The sequence below is a fragment of the Pituophis catenifer genome, unplaced genomic scaffold (assembly GCF_029215685.1).
Source record: "Pituophis catenifer annectens isolate HBS135680 unplaced genomic scaffold, rPitCat1.0.hap2 SCAF_2, whole genome shotgun sequence".
Classification (NCBI taxonomy): domain Eukaryota; kingdom Metazoa; phylum Chordata; class Lepidosauria; order Squamata; family Colubridae; genus Pituophis; species Pituophis catenifer.
Window position 1 is genome coordinate 153478846 of NW_027256882.1, and position 26778 is coordinate 153505623.

The 26778-nt window shown below is 39.3% G+C and overlaps 1 protein-coding gene across 1 annotated transcript in view; it reads left to right on the forward strand.

Annotated features, from left to right (window-relative positions):
* The first annotated feature begins 583 nt into the window (after positions 1–583).
* CA10 (carbonic anhydrase 10) overlaps positions 584–26778 on the forward strand; it is a 411697-nt gene continuing 385502 nt past the window's right edge. The window contains exon 1 of the mRNA XM_070934829.1: positions 584–644. Coding sequence (XP_070790930.1) covers positions 584–644 — 61 coding nt within the window. The remainder of the gene's footprint in view (positions 645–26778) is intronic.

Genomic DNA, 26778 nt, shown 5'->3' on the forward strand with positions numbered 1-26778 from the left:
ATTTTTTATATATATATTTTTTATTTTTGGGGGCAGGAGACCCGGGTTTGGGTATTTCGTCCTCTCCTCTCCTCTGTAGGTGTAGGTGAAACGCGGTGCAAGAAACCTGGCGCCCGATGTCTTAATCTCTTTCTCATCCTTTTTGTAGCGAGCTTGAAGAAAAAAGGAACGTCGGGACAGCGCGGCTGGCGCGGGCGATGCCTCGCTGAGGTGTGCAGAGTTTGGGGGAAAAACTTGGCGATCCGGTCCCCGAGAATCGAGACTTTCCGGAGCTGGGAACTGCCGGTCCCTTGGTTTTTTTTGTCTATGTCTTGTTGGGAGACCTGGTGGATATTTCTTGCTTTCCTGAAGGAAGAAGCAGCTGGTGTTGGCGATTGCCTCCTTAGTCTTTGGCGGACGGCAAAGGAAGAAAAAGGATCTGGCTTGAGCTGCACAGCGAAGAGAGAGCCTGGACATGTGTCAGCACATCTGGGGGATAGAGGCTGCGAGTCCAAAAGGAGATTTTCTGGGATTGTTCAAACGGCAATATTGATCTTTGCTGTGTTTTTTCACCGAGGGATGCACTTGGCATGAGAATCGGAGGATGGAAATTGTTTGGGAGGTGCTTTTTCTTCTGCAAGCCAATTTCATTGTCTGCATTTCAGGTATGCCAGCAAAAACAGAGCAAAACTGGAGGAGAAACCCTTGCCTTGCTTTGCCCTCTCTGGTTTGCCTCTCTTCCTTTTCCTATTTAGCTGTAAGGTCAAAAAGTGGATGTGTTGAAAAAGGGACGGTGGCGGTTTAATTTCCAAAGTGTGTGTGAATGGCTTCAGCAGACCCCAGGGTTGCCTTTTCCCATTCCTGGTTGTTTGGAAAACTGTGTGATGCAGCTGTCGTCCCATACGGTTCGAGATCAATGAAATGTTTTCCCTCCCCCTTCAAACTATGGTTTCTATTTTATTGGGAGGATGTCCTAGGGACAATAAAGGAGTGCTGGGTTTCCTTAAAAGTTGTCCAACTTCGAGTTCATTTTTTTTTTCTAAAAAGATTTTTGCCAACGCTGTGGTTTAGAAACTGGAGATGTTGTACCTCTATCCCCCACCCACGAATGTTTTACTCCAGAGAGCTTCCACTCCTGTTGCCTTACCTGGAAATTCCGATCTGGTGCTCCTTGCTTCCTGATATTTCCCCCTCCTCGTTTTTTTTTGGCTGAAGGCAGGTGATTCCACTTGTCAAAAGGGATCCTGTCCAATTAACAGAGGAGGTCTAGCTTGGCGTCAGGCTTTAAGGATTAGGGCAATTTATTTTCGGGGTGGTGGGGGGGAAAGCTCACTCTTCTAGTTCAAAAGCCTTGACTGCTTAGTTAATTTGTCACGTCGCTCTTGCTGGAATAATTATGTTGCAGTCAGAGAGCAAGAAAGAAAGGATGCAACTGATACCTTTGGAATTTGAGGCACTTCCCTTCTCTCCCTCCCCCCCCCAAAAAAAAGAAAGAAAATCTGTTTGCTACTTCCTTTCCTTATCGCAGGCATTTTAAAACAGATGACCAGAAGGAGAGAGATGCAAACAACCCTGGCCATAGGGATCAAAAGGGAAAGATTGGGGGGGGGAGAATAGAGAGGATATCTGTGCCAACCTACCCAAAACCCAGGTCCTCTTCCTGCCCCCCACCAAGCACCCCCACCAAACATCCACCCTGAGGTTCTTGACTTAAGCTGAAAGTCCTTTTCTCACTGCACTGGCAGCATTAACATTTAATTGCAGACCTGCCATCCATTTTGGAGCAAGGCATCCTCTGTGCTCTGACAGCCTTTCAGCTTCCATCACTTTGGCTGTTTCCTTATCTGAAGAGAGATGCTTGTCTTGTTCTGCCTCGTGGGCTCCACTGTTCCTTTGAGTGATGTCATCTGAGGCAATCTCTTTAACACATCTCCCTTGCCTCGTGGACCACACTCCTGCAGTGTTGCCTGTTTATTGGTCTGGGATTCTTGCATCAGAGCCTCAATGTCCCTCTTTAACTCTTGCATTGGAAGGACATCTCATCACCATAAGCCACCTCTGGAAACTGCTTTCCGGACTCCCACGTTCCTCAAGAGCAATTTCATTTCTCGGGCACAAGTTCTGCAATAGGTGAGAGGGCCAGAAGACAGGTCTCTGCTGCCTTTGTGAGGAACCTCAAATAGCAGCTCTCACCTGTTTTCCTGTCCCTCTTACCTATCTTCATTTAACCCATTCCTCCACCGTTGACTTACGTCATCTAAGAAGAACGCTTGTCCTTCTTAGGATTATAGTGGCACAAGAATGGTTGGATGACTCTAAACAAATAGAAGTCACAAGAGGGGACCCCACATTAAAAGGGTGCAGAAGGCTATATCCTTTGCGTCTTTCTCATACCCTTATCTTTTCCTAGTCTGTTTCTTCAGTGACAATCCTGAAAACCTTCTCCAATGTATTCCATTGCTGTTACTGTAAGTGGTATGATATTGATACTGCAGCTAGCATTCCACTGGAACTCCACTGCTATCCGCTAAGTAGGGTTGTAGGAAGCAACAAAGCTGCTTCTCCAGTCCCCTCAGGGTGTGCTAGGCTTGCCTGCCAGATTTTCAGCTTCTGCTTGGTTTCATTTGCCACTTGCCAGTTGAAGTGCCACCTCCCACTCACTGGACTGAGTAAGCCTGAAATCTCAGGCTTTTTTGCAGAGCTCCGCATACGTAGCAGCTCCACCCCAATCCTAACACTGTCCATTGCAGATGGGAATTCTGGGATGCCTGGTGAGCGCTGCTTGTAGTTGGAGGTCACATGCACCCATGAGCTCCACCTGGAGGGCTGACATCAGAGCTTATGCCATGCTGATGATTTTTTCAAGTCAAGGATCAGCTGGCTAGCCTTGCTGTTTAAAGAATACTGTCTAGCCTGGTGGGAATAAGCAGATCCCAGGTGTAAAGAGCTGCAAAGCGTTCTTGTTGCTTTCAGGAGCCAACAGCAGAGGAATATTTTAGGATGTCTCTTTAGGAATCTGTTATCTTTTCCAGGTTGTGAAAACATTAGTTGATACTGTTCTGGGGGGGGGGGGAGTGAATCTCAGTCTGTTCCTGTTCCTTGGCTAAATAGCTTTAAATATTTGGATGCTCGACTCCAGCCAATTTAGCTCCAAATCATCACCACCCCCCTCTTCCCCCTCCCTTCGCAGTCTTTTTTTCTTCTTAGCAAACCATACAGGATAATTGTGTACATGTCTTGAGTTGGTAAATTTTATTTCTAAGCAAATTAATAAAACATTTTTTCCCTAATAGAAGATGCTGAATTGATCACGGCTTGTGAAGTCTACCCTACCCTTTTACCACCACCACCCTTTTTAAATAAATAAATAAATAAATAAATAAATATATTGCTATAAGACTTATATTTTCTATGCAGTTTGGGGCACAGTTAGTTAATGAGCAAAGGATTCAAGCACCTAAATAGGTTTCTTAGGATCTTCAATGCTCACAAGTTAATCAAATCATTTATTTCAAAATTCACACACACACACACACACACATACACACATGGGGGGGATAAATTTAGTAGAGGGATTTGAGAATAGGGGTCTCAGCTAAAAATGAGGAAACAGTCATTCACATGTTTAAACATTGAAATAAATTGACGTCAAAGTGACATTTTTGTTGTTCCTTCTCTTTGAATGATAGAAACAAAACAAACGATACTACTAACTGCCTTTTGTTGTTATTTGTTTCTCTCTGTGTGGATCTGATTCAATAATAGTGGAAGAATTTATGTTCTTTATCTCAGTAGGTGCACAGATAGATTAGCACACAAGGAGAAGGAGCAGATGAAGCCCTGTTGTAGTTAACAGATGAATAGAGTACAGCAGTCTAGATTCCCTACTGTTTCTTTTCTAGTGTAGTATTAATATCTATAGCAAGAATACATTTTTAAGAGAGCCTAAGAATAGATCTGAATAATCTGTTTGCAATAATAGCTTTCGTTTCAAGAAGCCTTTTTATCTTGGACAATACAATTTTCATTCCATAAAGTGTATCAAATACACCATGGCCGGTTGTCGTTATTAAACTCTTTGTGCTGGTTTCAGTTGATAAACTTGTGGAAATTTTGGGTACACGAGTAACCGTAGACAAATCATCTGAACCCAGAAGATTTGTGAAATGTATATGGAGGACCAAAGTAATAGCAATGTTATTATTTGGCATTTCCTGGCTATTTAGCATGGCTTATTGATTCCTTTAAATGCTTAGTTATGCTGCATATACATTGTTTTAAAGGATAAATAAGCTCTCTCCCTCTCCCTCCCCCCCCCTCTCTCTCTCTCTGTGTGTGTGTTTGTGTTTGTGTTTGTGTTTGTGTGTGTGTTGCTTGTCCTAGAAGCTTGTCAAGGGGTATGTGTGTGTGAGAGAGAGAGGGGGGGAGGGAGGGAGAGGTATATATATATATATATATATATATATATATATATATATATATATATGCTTGTATATATATATATATATATATATATATATATATATATATATATATGCTTGTATTTGTCAAGATTAATTTAGCTTGCAAGCTAATTTACAATTTTCAGCTATTTGAATGCTAGATAGGTTTTTTTTTTTAATTTCAAGTCATAAAAAGTAGTAATTTTGCATCGCTTTGGGACTAAATGAACACCAGAATAGAATAATGAAAATCGGGAAAGATGAGGCTGGGATGATGACTTGTGTGTTATGAACCCTGTAGAAAACCTGACTTTCTGGGAAATCAATCAACCTCAGAGGAGACTAGGAGGCTATAGGATAACATTGTGAAATGAATGTATTGCCTAGGAAACTGTAAAAAAAAAATGAAATGAAATGATCAGACTCTATCTGGTTACTGATCCTTGAGGACTTCAGATAATTGTGATAGTCAAAAAAGGTGTATGGGGTATTTTACTGTTGTTCCTTGGCTCAGGTCCTTCTTCCGTATAATAATGCCATAATAAAACATTAATTAGTAGTAACATTCCCAACTTCCTTTCACATAATGGCTGACACATTTGCACAGGCATTTGTTTCACACCAGCCTTTAGTAATGTTTTCATAGTGTTAAAAAAATCAGGTGATCAGGTGTAATGGAAAACATTAACACCTCTTCTTAAATACTGACAATATCTAGGATGAATATGCCAGGACTTGAGTCATTTTTTGAGTTTGTATTGTTTCATTTTGGGGGAAAAAACCCATATTATGAAACAACAGTTCCTGATTCCTGTATGTCACATTGTTAGCTTTTGTAATGGGGTAGGAAATGTGTTGTAAGCTAGTCAAGTGTAATGAAATTCTATGAAAAATGGATGGATTTCAAAGAGGATTAACAAGCCCTTGAAAAGTTAACTTCTTCTGGGTAATCTCTATCACTTCTTAATATTTGTGATATCATCTGGATTACTTTGCTTCAGAGACATGATGTTAACATGCTCACATTTTTTTCTGGCATTTTACATCTTATTGAGCAAATATCTCTACCTAAGGTTTTTTTTTTTTTTTTAAAGTCCTTATTAGCAAACTAAATTATCACCAAGTCTGAGTGGAACTGTATCCCCAAGTTTGTTGCAAATAAAGGAGAAAAGGAATACTTGGTTATAAATGGAACACAATTTCTCTGAGTTATCACAGTGGAGTTACTCATAGGTGACATTTAGGTAGTAAACCTTTTGTAAGGTCCTCGGTGTTCTCTGAGCTTGGTTGTTTTCTTGCAAATAGTAAGCCATTTGTAACAGTCTGGTATCCCAATTTCAACTTGTTCTTTATTTTTTTTATTTATTTGATTTGTCAAGTACGTATTAGATAATATATATAGGTATAAACATGAATTGAATACATAAAATGAATACAAATAAAGGGAACATTAGGACAGGGTCAGTAGGCATGCTAGTGCTCTTACAGGAATGGGGTGAGGTCAACAGTAGACAGTCTTAGGTTAAAATTTGGGGGGTTTGAGGATGAAACCACAGAGTCAGGTAGTGCATTCCAGGCATTGACCACTCTGTTGCTGAAGTCATATTTTCTGCAATCGAGTTTGGAGTGGTTCATTTTAAGTTTGTATCAATTGTGTGCTCGTGTATTGTTGCGGTTGAAGCTGAAGTAGTCATTGACAGGTAGGACATTGTAGCAGATAATTTTATGAGCTACACTTAGATCATACCAAAGACGGCATAGTTCTAAGTTGTCTAAGCCCAGAATTTCAAGTTTGGTGGCATAAGCTATTTTGTTGCAAGAAGAGGAGTGGAGGACTCTTCTTGTGAAATATTTCTGGACATGCTCAATTGTATTAATGTCTCATATGCAGTGCGGGTTCCAGACAGATAAGCTGTATTCGAGAATTGGTCTAGCAAATGTTTTGTATGCTCTGGTTAGTAGTGTGATATTACCGGAGAAAAAGCTATGTAATATTAGGTTTACAATTCTTAATGCCTTTTTGGCGATGATGTTACAGTGGGCTTTGGCACTTGGATCATTAGATATGAGTATTCCAAGGTCCTGGCCAGAGTGAGGGTCGTCTATAAGGTTGTGTCCACTCAGCTTGTATTTTGTGTTCTGATTTTTTTTGCCATTGTGTAAGACAGAGCATTTGTTGGTTGAGATTTGGAGTTGCCAATTGTTTGACCATTCTGACACAAAGTCAAGATCTTTTTGAAGGGTAGCAGCATTGTTGGTGGTGTTAAATAGTTTTACATCATTGGTGAAGAGAACACAGTTGCTTATAACATGATCACAAAGGTCATTTATGTATAGTATGAAGAATGTTGGTCCTAGAACACTGCCTTGGGGGACACCGCTATTAACAGGTGCGGGATTTGATAGGGAGCTCCCTATTTTGACCAGTTGTTGTCTGTTTGACAGGAACGCTGCTATCCAATTATGTAGGGGTCTGGAGATGCCATAGGATTTTAGTTTTAGAAGTAGTTTGTCGTGTACCACTGAATCAAAGGCTTTACAGAAGTCTATGTAAATTGCATCTATTGCTTTGCCCTGATCGAGATTTGTAGTCTATATGTTTTTGCAGTGTAGAAGTTGTAGATTACGGGATAACTTTTTTCTGAAACTAAATTGTTTGTTAGAGAGTAGGTTGTTTGTTTCTATGTGGAAGGTAATGGATTGGTTAATGATTGATTCCATGACTTTGCAGGTGACACAGCATAAAGAGATTGGTCTGTAGTTTTCAACTAGGCTGGGGTCTCCCTTTTTGAAGATAGGGATGACCGTAGCTAGTGACCATAGATTGGGTAGGGAGCTGGTCCTGAAAGATTTTTCAAAGATTATGCTTAGGGATTCAGCTATAGCAGTGGAAAGCTTTTTAAGAAGTATTCACATAGTCCATCAGGTCCGATAAATAGAGATGGTTTTAGTCTGCATAGTGCCTTTTCAACATTAACTTCTGTGAAATCTATTTTGTTAGATCGTTGTAGTTATTAGTGGTACGACTAGGGAATGTTGGTTATGAGCCATTGCTGTTTACAAAGACTGAGCCAAGGAATGTGTTAAAGAGGTTTGCTTTAACTGCTTCATCATTACATTCTTTGCCATTAGGTCCTTTTAGGGTTGAGATCTTGAGTCTTTAAGTTTGTTTACAAAATTATAGAAGGCACGGTTGGATTTCATGTGCAGAAGGTTTTCTTGTTTGAGGTGGTAATTGGTGCATTCAGTCTTTATTTGGTGGCATATATTTTTGTAGTGGCTTTTGAAGTTAGCTACGTAACCAGTTTTGTTTTTTCACCAGAGGGAATTTTTTTTAGATTGAAGCTTTCTTGTTGATATGGGTAATTTGTTTTTCCTGGTTTTGGTGGTGATTAGAGGTACATACAGTTTAATAATTCTATTGACTTTGAGCAAGAAAATGTTATAATTGTCTTTGGCAGTATTATAGCCAGAGAATAGAATTTGCCAATCAAGAGATGAGAGGTCGGTGTCTGTGAGATCATAGTTGGCTTTTTTGAAGTTGTAGTTGGGTAATTCTTGACTAATCTATAATAATTAATAATCAACTTTACTCCACTATGAAGTGCCAGGTAGCATAGAATTAGAAGCTTGGTTTGAACATGGCTTGTTTATAGTTTAAATCCAACTAATCAGTTGCAATTCAGTTAAAGCCAATGCTTCCAGTTATTCTGCCAGTGGTAGAAGGAGAAAGAAGGGAAGAATATTCAGATCAGTGACTTCTCCAAATTCATTGACATAGTTCTGAAGTGGGGAGGGTGGGCAACCTTTTTAGGCTCAAAGTTTGTTATGAGGTATGAAGCCACACATGTGCTCACTTATTCACAAGTATATTTTTTCACATAAAATATATTTTCTTCCTTCTTTCTTCTTTTTTCTTCCCAATGGCCCCTGCTATGATACAGGTAGTCCTCAATTTACAACCATAATTGAGCCCAAAATTTATGTTGTTAAGTGAGTAATTTGTTAAGTGAATTTTGCCCCATTTTATGACACTTCTTGTTCAGTGAATCACTGCAGTTGATATGTTAGTAGCATGGTTGTTAAGTGAATCTGGTTTCCCCATTGACTTTGCTTGTCAGAAGGTCGCAAAAGGGGATCACATGACCCCAGGACACTGCAACCATCATAAGCATGAACCAGCTGGAAAGCATCTGAATTTTGATCGCGTGACCACAGGGGTGATGCAAAGGTTGTATCTGTGAAAAACGGTCATGTCACTTTTTTCAGTGCCATTGTAACTTTGAACAGTCACTAAATGTACTGTTGTAGGTCAAGGACTACCTGTTCACAGTGACTGACCCAAAATTATCTGAGGAACTTCTATGACTGAGGATGAACTTGGATCTCGGTCAGTCCTATACTTCCATTGCTCTTTTGAAATAGGTAGTTCTTGACTTATGAGCACAATTGAGCCCAAAATTTCTATTGTTAAGCAAGACGGTTGTTAAGTATCCCATTTTACAACCTTTTTGTCACAGTTGTTCAATGAATTACTGCAGTTGTTAAGTGACTCATGTAGTTGTTAAGCGAATCTGACTTCTGCCATTGACTTTGCTTGTCAGAAGCCAGCTAGGAAGATTACAAATGGTAATCACATGATCCTGGGACAGGGCAACTGTCATAAGTACATGTCAGTTGCCGAGCACCTGAATTTTGAACATGTGACCATGGGATACTATGAGAGTTGTAAGTGTGAAAACTGGTCATAAGTAATTTTTTTCAGTGCTGTTGTAACTTTGAATGGTCACTAAATGGATGGTTGTAAGTCGAGGACTATTAGTACCTGGCACTGCAATAAGTAGCTTATTCTGATTTTTGACACCTTTCATCGATTTCAGTGGTGTTTGCTTTAATGTAATATGTTTATTAGCTTGTTTCCTCTGTCATCACATCTGAGCTACCTTATAAGTTCTTTGTTCCAGTTCAAAATACCTTGTAGTCCATTGTTAGGGATGCCATTGCAGAATTGTCCTACTGTATTCAGTGCAACATGTTCAAATCAGTATATAGGATCGTAGCCTAGATTTGGTTCATTATTTGAATTTGACCTGATCGGAACAGTGTTGCTGTTAAACACTTAGTTCCATTCGTATACTTGAGATTTTCTTTCCAAAGCTATGATATCAAGTGATGTCTGATTGCTCAGAGAGATCAATAGCTGGCCTATTTATTTATTTAAAATATTTATATGGCCGCCCATCTTAAACAACTCTTGATGGCTCACAACTACAATAAAACCAGAAACTATAAAACAACCATAAAATAAAATGATCAAATAAAACCCAAACCCTGCATCTTAACCATCCTCTTAGGATGCCCTGCAGTAAGCTGCAAGTACCCTCATTCCCCCCCCTCCTCCTCCTCCTCCTCTCTCTCTCTATATATATATACACACACACACACATGTATGTATATGCATGTGTGTGAGTGAATGAATGAATGAGTGAATGAAATAATCCATTGAAAGCTCCGTATTTTTAGCTTTGGGAAGTATGTCACAAAAGAATAGCTTAATTATACTGTGCAAACAGTACATCATAATTACAGCATTGTAATTATTTTTATCAGACAAACCTAAGGCAAAAGGCTATCTCAGCTGGTGTCTTGTAGGCAGATAAAATCTGATGCTTGTAATTTCTGAGCTTTGTTTTAATAACATGGTTTGATAAAGTCTAATGCTAATATTCAAGATAAAATTGTTTTAACAATGTATCTTATCTGAGCTATAGAAAAGGATGCTGTTTTCTTGGTAGTAGAGTTCCCTTATTTAACTAGGAAGGAAATTCATGTTTGTTTTGTTTGTTTTGGTAAATTGGAATAGATTAGTTTAATTCTAGATGTTCCATGATGATTAACAAATTTATTTATTAAATTTCTCTGCCGCCCATCTCCCCTACAAAGTGACTCTGGGCCGCTTTAGTTATTTAATAAATAGCAAATAAAAATTAGGATTTCAAAATTATTGTATTCCTACTGGTCTGCCTGGTGTACATCATAAAGATATTTGTATTATTTTCCTGCTTGTAATGCACAGAATAGAATAACTGGTACTGACAGTTCTAATACATGAACTTTCACTTTCAACATTAAAATAACAATTGGGGAGAACGGAAGACATGCTGCTTTCCTAAAGGACACATTCATAGGGACTCTGGGATTCACCCAGAAAATGTTACAATCTCTCATCTTTTCCTTGAACATTCCTATGTAAGTGATGGGATTCTAGGTGTGCTGCACAGAGTCTTGTAGGACATTTCATCATGGCCTGAAAGTCAGGTGAAAAAAAATCTGAGATCAGTGCAAGCTGAAAACTACTGCATGAATGAAATCCATCATCTAGATGGCATAGACATGTAGGATGATGACTTTTTGTATCAAGTGCTGAAAACCCATGTGTTAAAAGCTTATCATATCTTGTCTTTTATTGGCTTTGTTGTTGCTTTTGTTCTGTGCATATTCACTCATTGTCAGATCCCTGGCGCTCCCTTCTCATTCTTCATTGCCCACAATCTAGGTCTAGGAGGTCGGCAGTGGCAAGCAGAGAATATCATTGTATGCCTAGAGGGTACAAAATGATGGCTTTTAAGGCAGTGTCTTAAATGGAATCTAATGCCTTTTCATAAAATGTTCAATCAAATGTGGGATCCTGACCAGGCACACTTGTGTGGGAAAGGTAAAAATATCTTTGAGGGCATGAAAGAGCCATGATGCTTAAAATGAGAGTGCTTCTCACCATGGCAATTCCTGCCCTTACCTATGCAGTTGTTGTATAGCACTTATTCAGTACTAATTGTACTAGTTGCCACTTACACAGTCTTGAATCCAGTGCTTCAAAGTGCAAGTACTGGCCTAAAAAGCTCTTCTAACTTGGAAAATTGGTTGCATTCCCATGTATCTGCAATGGCTTAAGTTAAGTGTCAAAGGCCCCACCTTATTTAATTGGTCGATGATAGCACTAGAAATTGGCAGAGTTCCATTCATGGAATTTCCTCCAGAAGCAAAATAAGTTGAATGAAATTACCTTCACTTTTTTTTTTTTTTTTTTTGCTTTTTCATAGGCTTTGAAGACCCATTTATTTCAAATTGTTTTCCATTAAAAAATCAAGATAGTTTTGTATTATTAATGGCAATTTTATTGCTCGGGTAATTTGTAAATGGTTTGATTAATTTTATGGATTGCTTGGTGGAGCACTGAAATATTTCTATTATCTTAAATTATGGTGTTTTATGGCGTTTTATATTTATATTTTATGCAAGTCACTTTGGGACTTTTTGCTTTCTTGAAATATGGATTAAAATACTTATCTCGCTTTTTTAAAGCCACTGCGCAGTATCCAGAATGGAGAAAAATACCAAAAGTGCAATGTATCTATTCACCTGAGGGAAGGGGATATTATCTCCAAATTTTTGAAACAACAACATTCTGTAACACATATTGTGATGCCGAAGAAATCTGCCCATTTTATTGTAGAAATTTATTCCAGTTGTATTTTAAATTAGCAGTAGTTGGTTTATTTAATGCGTAGAAGTAGGTTAGCATTGTGAGAATCTCTTGATGTGAAGATGGGTAGAAGAGATTGCGAGCAATTGGTAATGATCCAAGAACAAGGCACATGTTTATCATTTAGAAAAATAAAACTGTCTGGTCTTGGAAGTTCAGAGAGCAGGTAACACTCTTCCAATCCATATTTAATAGAGCTTGTACTGTTTGAAAAACGGTTGCTGATTTCTCTTGAGGTGTTATTGAAACTGTGTTAGCTTGCATGTATGTGTGGAATAAATGAATAAACTACATTTTATTGCACATGTTATCTATATATCTATTGGAAAAGCAGAGTAATAGAGTTGCAGTGGAATTAAGGAGACTCTTATTCAAATATGTAAACAATTGTAAAGATAGTGAGGCAAGTCCTGGGCCAGATAATACATAAGATGGTTTTGAAGATAAAATTATTGGGCGGGAATACTATGCCTCCCTGAGCAAATTATGTTTAGTGTGATTCACATGTGCATTCGTTTTAACTGGCGAGTGATGGTTTTGAATGATCACTGAGAATAAAATACAGAATAACAGAGTTGGAAGAGACCTTGGAGGTCTTCTAGTCCAGCCCCCTGCTCAAGCAGGAGACCTTACACCATCCTGGAAAAATAGCTGTTCTTAAAAACCTCCAGTGTTGGAGCATCCACATTTTTTTGGAGACAAGTTCCACTGATTAATTGTTCTAACTGTCAGGAAATTTCTTCTTGGTTCTAGGTTGGATCTTTCCTTGGTAAGTTTCCATTTGTTACCTCCTGTCCTGCCCTCAGATGTTTTGGAGAACAGGTTGACCCCCCTTCTCTGTGACAGCCCCTCAAATATTGGAACACTGCTATCATGTCACCACTAGTCCTTTTCATTAAACTAGACATACCCAGTTCCTGCAACCATTCATCATAAATTTTAGCCTCTAGCCCCCTAATCATCTTTGTTGCTCTTCTCTGCATTCTTTCTAGAATCTCAGTATTTTTTTTGTATCATGGTGACTAAAACTGGATGCAGTACTCCAAATGTGGTTATACCAAAGCAGTATAAAGTAGTACTAACATTTCACATGATCTTGATACTGTCCCTCTGCTGTTGCAACCTAGGACTGCATTGGCTTTTTGGCACTGCATCATACTTCTGGCTCATATTTAAGTAGTTGTCCCCTAGGAATCCTAGATCCCTCTTACAGTTACTCCTGTTGAGCCAAGTACCACCTGTTATGTATTGTGCATTTGGTGTTTCTTACCGAAGTGTAAAACCTTACTTTTCTCACCATTGAATTGAATTTTTTTAGATAGGACTCATTGTTCCGGTCTGTCAAGATTCTTCTGGCTCTTGAGGCTATCTTCTAAAGTATTGACTATTCCCCTCAGCTTGGTGTTGTCTGCAACTTTGATGACCTCCCCTCATCTAAATCATTTATGGAGATGTTGAAGAGACTTAATAAAGGATTAGGATTTCAGTAAAAATTGAAATAATTCAGATCCTCATAGGAATAGTTCTAATTTACACTGATGATAGGTATTATTTATTCACTCTGAAGTCATCATTGATAAACTGCAGGTATTGTTATACTGGAGCAGGGCCTCCGCATAGTAGACATTTCAAGTTGCCACACTCAAGCTAGTTTTTTTTAGTTGATTCTTTGATAAACAGATGTATGAATTAACAGTTTTGGTGCTATCTTATAAAGCCCTGGTTAGGTGGTAATACCTAGCTACCCTTAGCTGATAAATATATTAAAAAAGAAAAGATAACTAAGATAGGCTAATCCTATTTAGTATTTGGATGGGGAATTGCTAAGATATATCAGGGTTGGAAGCTATATTTTGAAGTCTAAAAATGATTCTGAAAGAAAAGAAGGCAATGGCAAAACATTTCTGCACTGCTTCCATGAGAACTATATGAGTGGATTCATGAAGTCATCAGGACTCAAGCCCAATTCAAGGGAAATTTCACTTTATTAACTTAATACAGTTTCTCTATATCATAAATACAAATTTGTATTTTTAGTACCCCTTCCAAAAAGGAGTTAGATAAGTTTGCCTAAGTAAAATATCTGTTAAATGTTGATTCAATTTAATTGAATTTAAACTGAATTTCAGACACAATGAACACCTCAATTATAGTCAACATGAAGGATTTACTGGTCCAAATGAAGGAGAAGGAGAAAGAAAGAGAAAGAGAAAGAGAAAGAAAGAGAAAGAGCAACAGAAAGAGAAGAAAAAGAAGAAGGAGAAGGAGAAGGAGAAGGAGAAGGAGAAGGAGAAGAAGAAGAAGAAGAAGAAGAAGAAGAAGAAGAAGAAGAAGAAGAAGAAGAAGAAGAAGAAGAAGAAGAAGAAGAAGAAGAAGTAGTAGTAGTAGTAGTAGTGGAGGAGATTTGAAGTAGCAAAGAAATGGGATCTTTAAAGATAATATGGGGAAAAGATCACCAATTTCTTACAATGAAAGTCAAAATTGAATAAAGGCAATTGTGATCTTTTTAGTTCGAGTTATAAATGAGCAAGTTTTATTTTATCACAGTATTTTTTTCAAGTATGTTGTTTGGTCATGGCATGATTACAATAGAGAATGCAGAGATTAAAGCTCTCTTGTGACTAATCCACTAAGCTTTTGGTCCCAGCTCTCCTCTTTAAAGTGCCATAGTCCAAAGATGGCCAAGATGCACCAGGTAAAATACTATCACATTTCCATAATCCATCTGTTTTGCTGATACAATTCACGGAAGCATTTCATAGCTACTTTGGACATGATATATAATTGCTTCGCTTTAGAAAGCAGTTCAGGCAGGTTTTTTAAAAAACACGAATAGCTGAATTTACAAATATCTTCATAAGTGGGTGTTTTTGGTTTTTTCCTTCAGCAGACCCAGGTAGCTAGGAAAGAGTTTTGTTTTTGCCCTAGGCCATTAAATAGACTTTCAGCTGGCTCGTGATATCAGCATGGCTTTTGGTCTTCAACATTCAATTTGCAATTGATGCATATTTCAGATTATTTATTGCATTTAGATCCTATTTTATGGAACTCAAAGCAATATGCCTGGAAATCTTCTCCTCCCAAATATTTTATTCTCGCAAGAATCCTGTAAAGTTGAGAGATGGTAACTGGTCTAATAATAGCAAGTTTATTTCCTTCTTTCCTGAACTGGTTTTTCCAGCTGTCTTGGACAAATCTCATCATTCCAATAAGTACAAATATATTCCCTGTGATGGGAGTTGTAGCCTTACATCTGGATGGCATTAGGGCAGAATCACCAGTGTTTCATGATAGTTTATAACAAAGCATGAAAAAAGCCAACCAATAGAATACATAGAATTGAACTGTACCATACGTTCAATTGAATATGTTCAAGTACCATTGTCTATTGTATAGACAATGCAGTCTATTATTAAATACTAGATAACCCATGATCCATTGGGTTATCATTTCAGAGACACAGTGATACCTTGGTACTCATCATTAATTGGTTCCAGGAGGTGCGATGAATACCAAAAACTATGAGTACCAAACAGATTTTTCCCAAAAGAAATAATATAGTGAATCACAAGGAAGCTGACACTGACATGTTCTAACTTGTATGTTGACTACCAAACAAAAGATGATTACCCGGACAATATTCATGTCAAAATGCACTGAGTACCAAATTCGATGAGTTTCAAAGCAGTTGATTACTAAGGTATCACTGTATTTCCTTATCAAATTCCTTGATGTCTTCAACAGTGACCAAGCTTCTAAAGTACTGCCTTCCCTGGGGGGAAAAAAAAAATTCAGGAAGATATGCAGAGATGTATCTGCCTTGAAAATAGCCAATGTTGAACTACCTAGCACACCAGCAGTTGATCACAGGAAATGTTTTATGCTATTTCTTATTACTGTATGTCATAATTTTTACATCATAAAATATTTAATGGAATTTGCAAAATTTCAATTCCATGCGAGTTATGGGACCTAGATTCTGGATGCATTCTGTAAATTAGCTCATTTTTGGTACCTTGGTTCCAAAATTGTTACCCTGTGACACACCACTTCACCCAGTTAAAGGTTACGCACAAACTGGAGAGTTTAATAGTGTAGTAGAGTAGTGTAGTGTTTAATAGTGTAGTAGAGTAGTGTAGTGTTTAGTAGAGCTAGTAAAGAACTCTGTAGCAAAACATATGATTCTGTCCTTTAATATCCTCCCTCAGATTGAGCAAAAAGGCATATTATACAAACTGGAGGTGTTAAAGAGTTTGTTGGCAGGAGATGCTTGTACCGTAGAAGCACTTAATACTTTAGTACCAATAAAAAAAAAAACCAATGAGAAACAAGTGGTGTTTGGCTTATTGAATAATAAAACAGTGGATCTATGTGGGAAAAGGTCAGGTTCTTCATAAATAAACAAAGACGGCATTAGAGTCCAACACAAAGTTGTGAGAGAATGAACAACCGCCGTTGAATATAATACAAGAAGCAGGGCAGCAGCTAACAATGACAGATTTACTCAAGAGGAACATTCCCTAGTGGTTATAGATCTGACAGCACAACCATCTGATGTCTGTGTACGGCCACCAGTAAGTGATAATAACGCTATAACTAAAACAATGCAATGTGATATCCACAAAACATTGGAGGACGTGATTGAAGAGCCACTAGGGAAAATTGATCAAGTAGCCTAGTATATATAGCCAGAAAGCTCAGCCTCTGTTGACACTAGATCAATAGCAAGGTGATGGAGGCCTACTGTTAGATGGACTGAGAGTGGGTTGGATTACTACACCCAAAGAGTGTTTCTTAATGATTCTGCTTCATCTTGGAAGGAAGTATTGATCGGAGTGCCACAGGATTCTATTTTAGGTCCTGTGCCATTCGACATTTTTATCAATAACTTAGGCAACAGCATTGAGGGGACATTTATAAAATCTGCAGGGTGATATTAAATGAACAAGACAGAAAATTGGAAAAGATATATTCGGGCTTAAACAGTGGGCCGAAAGGAATAGAAGTTAACTAACAGGGAGAATTATAAAATTCTGTACAGGTAGTCCCTGATTTGCAGCAGTTCATTTAGTGACCGTTTAAAGTTACAGCAGCACTGAAAAAAGTGACTTAAGACTGTTTTTCACACTTACGACTGTTGCAGCATCCCCACAGTCATGCGATCAAAATTCAGACACTCAGAAACTGACTCATATTTATGACTGTTGCAGTGTCCCGGGGTCATGTGCTCACCTTTTGTGACCTTCTGACAAGCAAAGTCAATGGGAAAGCCAGATTCACTTAACAACCATGTTGCTAACTTTAACTACTGCAGTGATTCACTTAACAACTGTGACAGGAAAAGTTGTAAAATGGGGCAACATTCACTTAACAAATGTTTCATTCAGCAACAGAAATTTTGGGCTCAGTTGTGTTTGTAAAGTTCGAGGTCTACCTGTATCTGGGTAAGAGAATATAAGGCACAAATATAGGGTGAGGGAGTCTTAACTTGGCAATAGCACTCTATGAAAAAAAAATTAGGTGTCTTTGTCAACCAAACGTTAAACTGAGCCAGCAGTTTGATGCTGTGGCTGAAAAGGCAAATGTGCACTAATAGGTGCAGAGAATCAAATAATGTGAAGTAATGGTTTCACTTTATTCTGGCTTAGTCAGACTCAAGTTGGAGTTCTGTGTCCAATTCTAGACATTACAAATCAGAGTGAGTTCAGAGGTGAAGGCTCTGGAAACCGAGACCTGTAGAGAATGGTAAAAATATTTGGTTTTACAGAAAAGACGACTGAGGAGAATTATGATAGCAATCTTTGAAGATCTGAAAGTTTATCACACAAAAGAAGGAATGATCTTTTTATCAATTGCTAGATTGCAGGATTGGAATCAATGGGTTAGAACTAAAGGAAAAGAGATTTAGGGTATATATTAGGAGGAATATGAGCAATGAGACAATGACATAGTGAGATCCTTGCTAAAAGTCTTCAAGCAAAGGCTGGATGGTTAGCTAGTGCAGCGGTCCCCAACTTTTCTGGCTTTGCGGAGTGGCAGTAGCGGTGGAAAGATAAGGAGAGGGGATGGTGGCCCATTGCTCATGCAAGTGGAACAACTCATGCCCATGCGCTTGCCTGCCGCTTGTGTAGCCCAGTTCCGAATGGATCATGGCCCAGGAGTTGGGGACCCCTTATCTAGTGGAATTACTTTTAAGGATCTTGCACTGAACAGAGGATTAAGTCTCTGGTCACTTCCAACTATAAGATTCTGTGATTCAACAGATCAGGAGAGGATCAAGAAGATCAAGTTAAAGAGTGAGACTCTACAAGTGCTTTAAGGCCCTGTTACAGGGGAACAATTCTTCAAGATGGAAGGCTGGGATCCCAAACCTGTCCAGAAATTCTCAGAATCTTCATATCGTGGACTACCCATCCTACTTGGGAGTAATGGACTGGAAGTTTCTGCACCCACCACCTATCCTCTAAGGCAGGGCTCTCTGACCTTAGCAACTTTAAGACTTGTGGACTTCAACTCCCAGAGTTCCTCAGCCAGCTTTGTTGGCTGAGGAACTCTGGGAGTTGAAGTTCACAAGTCTTAAAGTTGCCAAGGTTGGAGAGCCCTGCTCTAAGGGGTGCCTTCCCTACCCTCAGCCCTAATCTTTGAAAAAGATGGAGTTCTCACACCCTGGGTTACTTTTTTGATTGTTTATTTATTATTTATTTATTTATTGGTTCGATTTATATGCTGCCCTTCTCCGGAGACTCAGGGTGGCTTACAATGTGTTAAACAATAGCCTTCATACTTTTGTATATACCTGCTTAGTAGGGCTTTTGCCCCCCCCCCCCAAAGCGGTGTTCTTTTTTTTTATAAAAAGTCAGCTTATTGCACCCACAATCCGGGTCCTCATTTTACCTACCTCGGAAGGATGGAAGGCTGAGTGAACCTTGAGCTTGGTGAGATTCGAACTTTCAGTAATTGCAGGCAGCTGGTGCTACTTAACAGCACTTTAGTCCACTGTGCCACCAAGGTGTTAAAAATCTTAACACCTTGAAATGATTTCTAAAGTACTACCTCTTGGCCACATTGCGTAGTGAGTAGAAGATTTAGACCAGGTGTTCCCAACCTGGGTGCTCGATTTTCCAGGGGGGGGGGAACCTGGATCTAGAAGTTTCAAAAGTATAGTGTATATGCATAATTATATGCAAATTATATGCATATAATTATTTTTTTTTGTAAGGGGTGCAAGAATATATCAGAAGCGTTCTAGGGTGTGGGGTACAGAAAAGGTTGGGAATCCCTGATTTAAACTGTCTTCCACCCAACATGCCCACCCAGTCACATCCCCCATGGGAAATAAATCAATCTTATAAGAGAAAAACAAAATATTTTTAAAAGGGAAGATAAGATGCTTAATAGTTTTAAATTTAGATATTAAAATGCAAATAGTGTTGAAGAAAATGCATTCTGAAGCTTTCTGGATCATTGTGTTCAATACCTGACAAAAGGTTCTGAAAGATCCAAAAAAAGTATATTTGTTAAGAAATTTAAATTTGGTACTGTGTTTCCCTGAAAATAAGACTGGGTCTTATTTTCTTTTGACCCCCCCTCTCCAAAATGGCTAGGGCTTCTTTTAGGGAGGTGTCTTAATTTTTTTGAGGTGCAGGAGGCCGCGAGTGCCATCACCTCATGGCTGCTGGGCCCCTTAATTGTGGCCTGCGGATCAGCTGATCCAGCGAGGGCTGGGAGTTCTGTCTCTCCAGGTGCCCGGAGATAAGGGAGGCCTCCATGGGTAAAATTGAGTTGCCTGTCTTGCTCCAGCGAGAGGGATAGGTTGGGAGCTTGAGGGCCAGGAAAGGTGAGGTTTCGGAGTGCAAAGGAAGAAGGGGTGATCCCTCCCTCCCTCTTCTGTCCTGCTGCAGAGCTCCTATGGAGCTCGCTCAGGGCAGCACGACCACTGGTGAAGGAGGTCTGGCAGGCCGGTGGTAGTGGAGGTGCTCTGGAGGTTATAGATCTGGGCTGAGTTGCCTCATGCCAGGCAGGAGCAGCCCAAGAGGGCTCCTGAGAGCAATGCAGCCAAGAGGGCAAAGAACTCCTGTGAGGGCAGCAGCAGCAGGTGCAGCAGGCCCAGCAGCCGGGTAGAGGCGGGCAGGGGAGGAGCCAATTCTGATGGGCCACATGGCTTTCTGCCTCATTGTAGCAGCAGTCTAAGCAACACCCGAGATTCAGCCCTGGCGGAGTGCAAATTGTGCTCACCGCCTGCTCCATAGGGTGAGCTGTGGAAGAGAGAGGCCCTTGGCTGTGAGGTTGCCTGGTGTCATGGGAAGGGCTGGGGCTAGCATGAGTGTGCTGGAAACATCTCCAGGCGTCCAGGGAGACAGAACTCTCGGCCCTCGCCAGATCAGTTGATCCGCGGGCCACGATTAAGGGGCCCAGCAGCCATGAGGTGACCGGGGAAGGAAAGGGCTACCTCCTGTGCTGGCCATGGCCACCCCTTCATTAGGGCTTATTTTTGGGGTAGGGCATATATTAGCCCCCCCCCAATAGGCATGGGTTTATTTTCTGGGTGGGTCGTATTTTCGGGGAAACACAGTAGCTGGAGCAGGGAGGTTGTACAGTGAGCCAGAACACACAATTGTGGTTGATTGGTTGGAGAGTGCTGGCTCCTGCATAAGGCAGCCTGCGCTGTGATTGGTTGCTGTGAGAGTGGAGGGGGGTTTCCATTTTTCCCCGCCTTTATCTCCTGTATGCCCTGTGTGCTCTGTGATTTACCTCATGATGCTCCTATTAGACTGACTAATCTCTTTGGTGAATTATATATAGATGTAAAATATATTTATTTATATAAAACTACAAGTTCGTGTCAGCATCTGTCAGACTTCGATGCTATCTCAAAATAAATGAATTTCCAAACTGCCAATCTTTAAGGAAATCTTTTCTTTAATTGAGCACAGCCACCGGATCATGACTCGATGCGGACAAGACTGACCTTTTACCCCCCAATCCCTCCCTTTCCGATCCCCAAATCTCTGCTTCTCATTGGCTATCTTCCAAGTCATTCTTCAGACTTCTTGTCTCGTCATTTCCCAGGAATGTCCCCCCCTCCTCATTTCCACGACAACCCGACTTCAAAGGGATTTAGCAGGCAAAAGTTCAGAGCTTATCTCTCTCTCTCCACTGCTCTCTATGCCAGCGTTGAAGTGCTGACATCTGACTTCATTTGGACACCTGCTACACAATTCCCTGACAATCCTGCTCTAATCACAAGGTAACGATGCTCTGCATTCCTGTTTGGTATTCTGATTTTTAAGGATTATAATAACAGTTTCATCATCTGAGAAGAACACAGATCTATGTAAATAATATTTATCATTGTTTATTATTTTACAAGTGGAATAGTAACTATTCTAAACCATAGTTTGAAGCCCTTCCCCCCCAAGGTTTATAGCTAATTATAAAGTCCACAATACTTTTTTTTTTAATTTGATTTATATGCCGCCCTTCTCCGGAGACTCAGGGCGGCTTACAATGCGTTAAGCAATAGCCTTCATCCTTTTTGTATATTTATACAAAGTCAGCTTATTGCCCCCACAACTGGGTCCTCATTTCACCTACCTTAGAAAGGATGGAAGGCTGAGTCAACCTTGAGCCTGGCGAGATTCGAACCTGCAGTAATTGCAGGCAGCTGGTCTTAATAACAGGGTGCTTTAGACCACTGTACTACCAAGGCTCTTGGTAATACTAACAAATACTAACAAATATTGGTGTTGCATGATCTTTGAAAAGCAGAAGCAGTAGCATAAACCTATTCTTAAATAAATGCAGGAAACATGCCACCATGAAAGTTGTATGAGCTTGTTTGGTGAAAACTGTAAGACACAGGGATTCCATCAGGCGTGAACAACCAGATCCAGATGTGAAGAATTCAATTAGCCACTCCATTGCTAGTGCCTATTACATAAGGAGTTTTAGAGAATTTGTACAGAGATGAATGTGAAAATCAAAACAAAACACAACTAATGATATTTCACAGAGCATTTGCCAATTAACTGCCAATAATGATTGCAGAGATTAAGGACTTAATGCCCAGTTAAAACTAGAGATGGTCCCAGCAATGACTTAGTTCCTCCTGGGTTAATTAAGAATAATTCAGTTTGATGGGCTTATTTTGGGTTAGGACTTACTGTACATTTGTGAATAAATATGGTTATATGCCTAGAGTTGGGAAATTGAAGTTATAGTGGCTTTTTTAAAAAAAGAGCCTGACCCGCTAAATTAAGAACCCATCAGCTTGCTTAATACCATTGACAAACTGAATGCCAGACACATATATTGGAAAGTGAGATTTGGTTAGAGCAGGACAGCTTCCTGGCAGAAAAACAGGCTGGCTTCTGGGAAAGTCATTCTTCTATTGACCAATGTCCAGTGCTTCAACATTTAATAGAGAAATATTGTAGCTCTTCCTCACAATATATTCTGAGTCCTCGTTGGACTCAGCCTTTATTGATTTTAAGTCAGCATTTGACTCTATTAATCAAGCTAAATGTATATCCCAAAGGTGTTTTTTTCAAAAGGCAACTAAACTTTGTTTTTCCTTTGAAGTGAAGGATGAGAAGAGAAACGTCTTCAAAGAAAAACAAAGTCCAGTTGCTTTTGAAAAAGTACCTTTGGGACAGCCATGACCTGGATGACTGAAAATCTCCATAAACAATTTGTGTATATGTTTGCAAAGTTCATGTCTCTTTTGCCAACCTTCAGCAGGTAGGTATGGTGAAAGGGGAGGGGTGTGTGTGTGTGTGTGTGTGTGTGTGTGTGTAAAATCCTTTCTTATCCAATAGGTGATGTACAGGGCCGGATTTAGATGAAAAGAGGCCCTAGGCTATTCCATTTATGAGGCCTTTTCACCTATAGTGAAAGTGTAATTTTAATTTTGCTAACAATTTGAATGTAGGCCCCTCTTGATCTTGAGGCCCTAGGCTGAAGCCTAGTTAGCCTATAGGAAAATCCGGCCCTAGTGATGTATGTCTTTCTCAAATCTCATGTCCTTTAACAGAGGCCTTCAAATTTAAGGCCTCTGTGCAGGATCTTAGCTGTCCCTAGTCCTGCACTCTTCTAAACAGAGAGCTTGATACTCTTGGAATCTGTTCACTTTTTAGCTATTTTCAGCTATTAGCAATCATTGGATCCATTTTACAACATCATGCCAGTTTCCTTCAATCCTAACAAAAGAAGTTTAAACTACAAATTTAAAAACGTGAAACTTTTTTGGGTAAACAGCAAAGATGATTAAAACTTTGATTCCAGCAAATTACAAATAGAGTAAGCTTCCAGATAAAATTGGAATCAGATTTTGGAATTAATTATAATTAATTGGCATTAATTATAAAGATCCTTCCCTGTGGTAAAATGTTTTTGTTTTGAATTCTTTAAAAGAGGTAAGAGTTTAAAAATTGGACACTAGAGGGAACAAAGTATTACAACTAAAGAAGAACACTCAGTTACAAAATGTAGCATAATATTTTAACATTGGATATACTGTAAGATATTTTTGAACAATGGACCCAGAAATTAATTTTAATAGTGTCTGCTTCTTTAGATAGACTATGTTTAAAAGATGTTATGGAAGAGGAATAAGTTCTACATGACAAGACTGAAACGAATTTGAAAGTGGATTTTATAATGACAGGTTACAAGAATGACATGGAAAAAGATGATACCTTGTACATGAAAAAAAAAAAGCAGTTGATGACTTAATAATAAAAACGAATATACAAATAACAAGCCAAGAGAGTGACCTTAATAGTTTTCCTATTTTGAATATACAAAAGAGACTGTCAAACACCAGGGAAATCAGGAGAGCCAGGCAGTTCAAATGGGTATAAAGTTTTATTGCAAACTTAAGCTCTCTACAAGAAGCTGAACTACTAATGATCAAAGGAAATTGGTGGTAGATAAGGATAGAGGGAATTCAAGATTTTATATTTTATATTCTATTTTAGATTTTAGATTCTATTAGTTTTAGTGTCATAATTCTCATACTTAATAAAATTACTATAAAAATAATTTTAAAACTCCCCCCTTTAAATTAAATGTGCATCACAGAACACGAAATCTATTTAGGACACATTCAGTACAATAAAAGCTTTTTACTCATTGAATGCTATACTTTCTAGAAGATTCCCCCCCCCTGACTTAATACACCCTTCCTCTTTGATTAAATCAGCAAATCTGTTTCTTTCTCTGCTTTTTGTAATTATACATTTACTAACTCGCTGACCTTTTCTTTGCATTATACCAGTTCAAAACTGTGCAAATTATTTTGGCTCCTGAAGTAAAATATCCTACAAGCATTTCCTTCTATCCCTGATAGTAAAAATAAAATAACAAATAAAATGTTCTTAATTAGATGAGATCCTAGTTGTATGAGATCCTAATTATACTGCCACTGGTAGCATCTCCCTGCATAGACAAAGAATGAAAGCAACAAAAAAGAAAGAAGGTGGAAAATAAGGCAGATCACATTCAGATATTTTCAAAATCAGGTCACTGACCTTGGAAATGCTTTTCATAACTATTCCTATCTCCAATCCTGTGTAGACTTACTTATCCATTAAAACTGCAAGACTTTCTCTTATATAGAATTATGTGTTATGCAATGAGGTCTGTTTGGTTTTGGTTTGATCAACGAGGTAGAGTTCAGTAATTCTGTAAACAGGCTCAAACCTAGCATGAAATTTATGTGTGATTTCCATAAATCATTCTTAACAAACACAATACTGTGCTTCTATTGCTATACAGCATCCTTAATACGTTTTCATTTCTATCTAAGCTCAGCAGCAGGGACATCTAAGATTTTACCTTGAATCCATAAAGCAATAACATTTTAATAAATTTTAGTGACATATACTACTGGAACAAATCGCAGAGCTATTTCTTGGAAAAATAAACTCTGTTTCTCTTTATGTATATTTGCCAGTTATTCCAAAAGAGTATCCCTTCTGGTAGAATGACAGCTGTCTAATATATTTAAATCCAGATCATCTGTATGTGTTGTGTGGCCTCCAACAGCAGATTCATCAGGGAATTTAATGGTGTGTTCTAAGAATATTTGGGTTTCAGCTATGTTATTTTGAGGTAAAGACAGGGAGAATTGAAGCAAAACCTGGGAAGTTTTCCAAGTATAAGAAACAGGATGCTTATTAGAAAGCTGCAATAAGTAATTTGTAATACAAGTGTGTGCAAGGTTTATACTATGTGACTTGAGGGAGACAGTTTTACTATTCCAGAGCTTTAGGAATATGAATGTTTTCATTAAAAAAATTAAAACATATTCCCTTCTCACTCCTATGGTTGGTCAATGCCTTCCTCAGTCTTAGATCCTCTACCATAGAGCTCAGAGTTTGAGGATTCTGTTCAGTATCTTAGTTGGTCCTAGCACTGCATCTTCTAGACCAGGGTTCCCCAACTTGTGGGCTGTGGCCCACTACCAGGCCGTGGCCTATTGGCATGCATGAGTGTGCACACAGCCCCACTCATGCTAGCATCACCATGATCGCCTCATGCGCACTAGCGTTGCTGCGGGCATGACATGTTTGCATCACGTGGCTTTGTGGCGTCATTTGCATCTTGTGCACCTCGCCGCCCTGTTCGTGCCTGCTCATGGCCCCATTCACAAGTGCGCTTGCGTGCATAAAGGCACCTGCCCCTCCTCCTCCGGCTGCCAACCCAGAAAGGTTGGGGAACTTTGTTCTAGATAGAGAGCCCTGACTTTGTTTCTGGGCTCTGTTAAAACCACTCTCTCAATTTAGGAGGCACAGCCTCAAGTGCTCCACCGGGATCATGTTGGCTTTGACTTTCCACATCCTCTTTAGTTCCTCCTTCAGGCCTTGATATTTCTCCAATTTCCCATACTCCTCCCTGATATTGCTGTCATTTGGCACCTCTGTATTTATCACCACCACTGTCTTTTGGCCCTTCTCTACTATGATGATTGGCTAGTTGATTGGCTGGTACCTCCTGTCCATCTGTATCTGGAAGTTCCACAGAACTTAAATATATCTTTGCGGGGGGAGGGGGCTGTAATGGTGTAAAAATCGTGTAAAGAACGTTTCCCCACACATATACACACACCAAGTACATTGGTGATAATCTTGTGATTGATAGTGTACTACAGCAGTAAAACATAGGCCTTTTATTTTTTTACTTAGTTTCTGTCCCATGTTTTTCAGTTTTTTTTTTTAGTATGCATGCATCAGTGCTTCCTTTGATCAATGATTCTAATAAGTTTAATCAATAAAGCAGACAACCAGATTTTTTCCCTGATTAACTGATGAAGTTGAAAGCAAATCCCAAGGAGAACTGGAGAAGTCTGCAAATGAATTGAGGAACAATAAGGCTGGGAAAGGTCATGCTTTGCCTTGTTCACCAATGATCTCAATACTCATTTGAGGGAACTAATGGCCTAATTCTGCACAAGCTTTTGTAATCCACTGGATTAGCAGAACCAATGCACTAGGAACTGCTATCTGCAGGCTGGGCTATCTCTAAATATTTACTTTGGCCCAAATTTGGCAGTCTTTATTACAATAATTGTCTGGCACAAACAGAATCTGTTTGTTTGGATCTTTGTGCTTATTTCCTCCTTCAGCAACTTGGTCAGTTTTCCTCTCCGATTGGTTCTGCCCAGAGCTGAAATGCTGCCGGCTCTATCAGGCTCGTGGGAGTAGCTCCACGAGTAGCGCTCGTGGGAGTAGCGCCAGTGGTGGGAGGCTCCACCCCCCCCAAACCAGGACATCATCACATCCCGGTTTTGACCATCTGTGCTGCGCAGCGAGC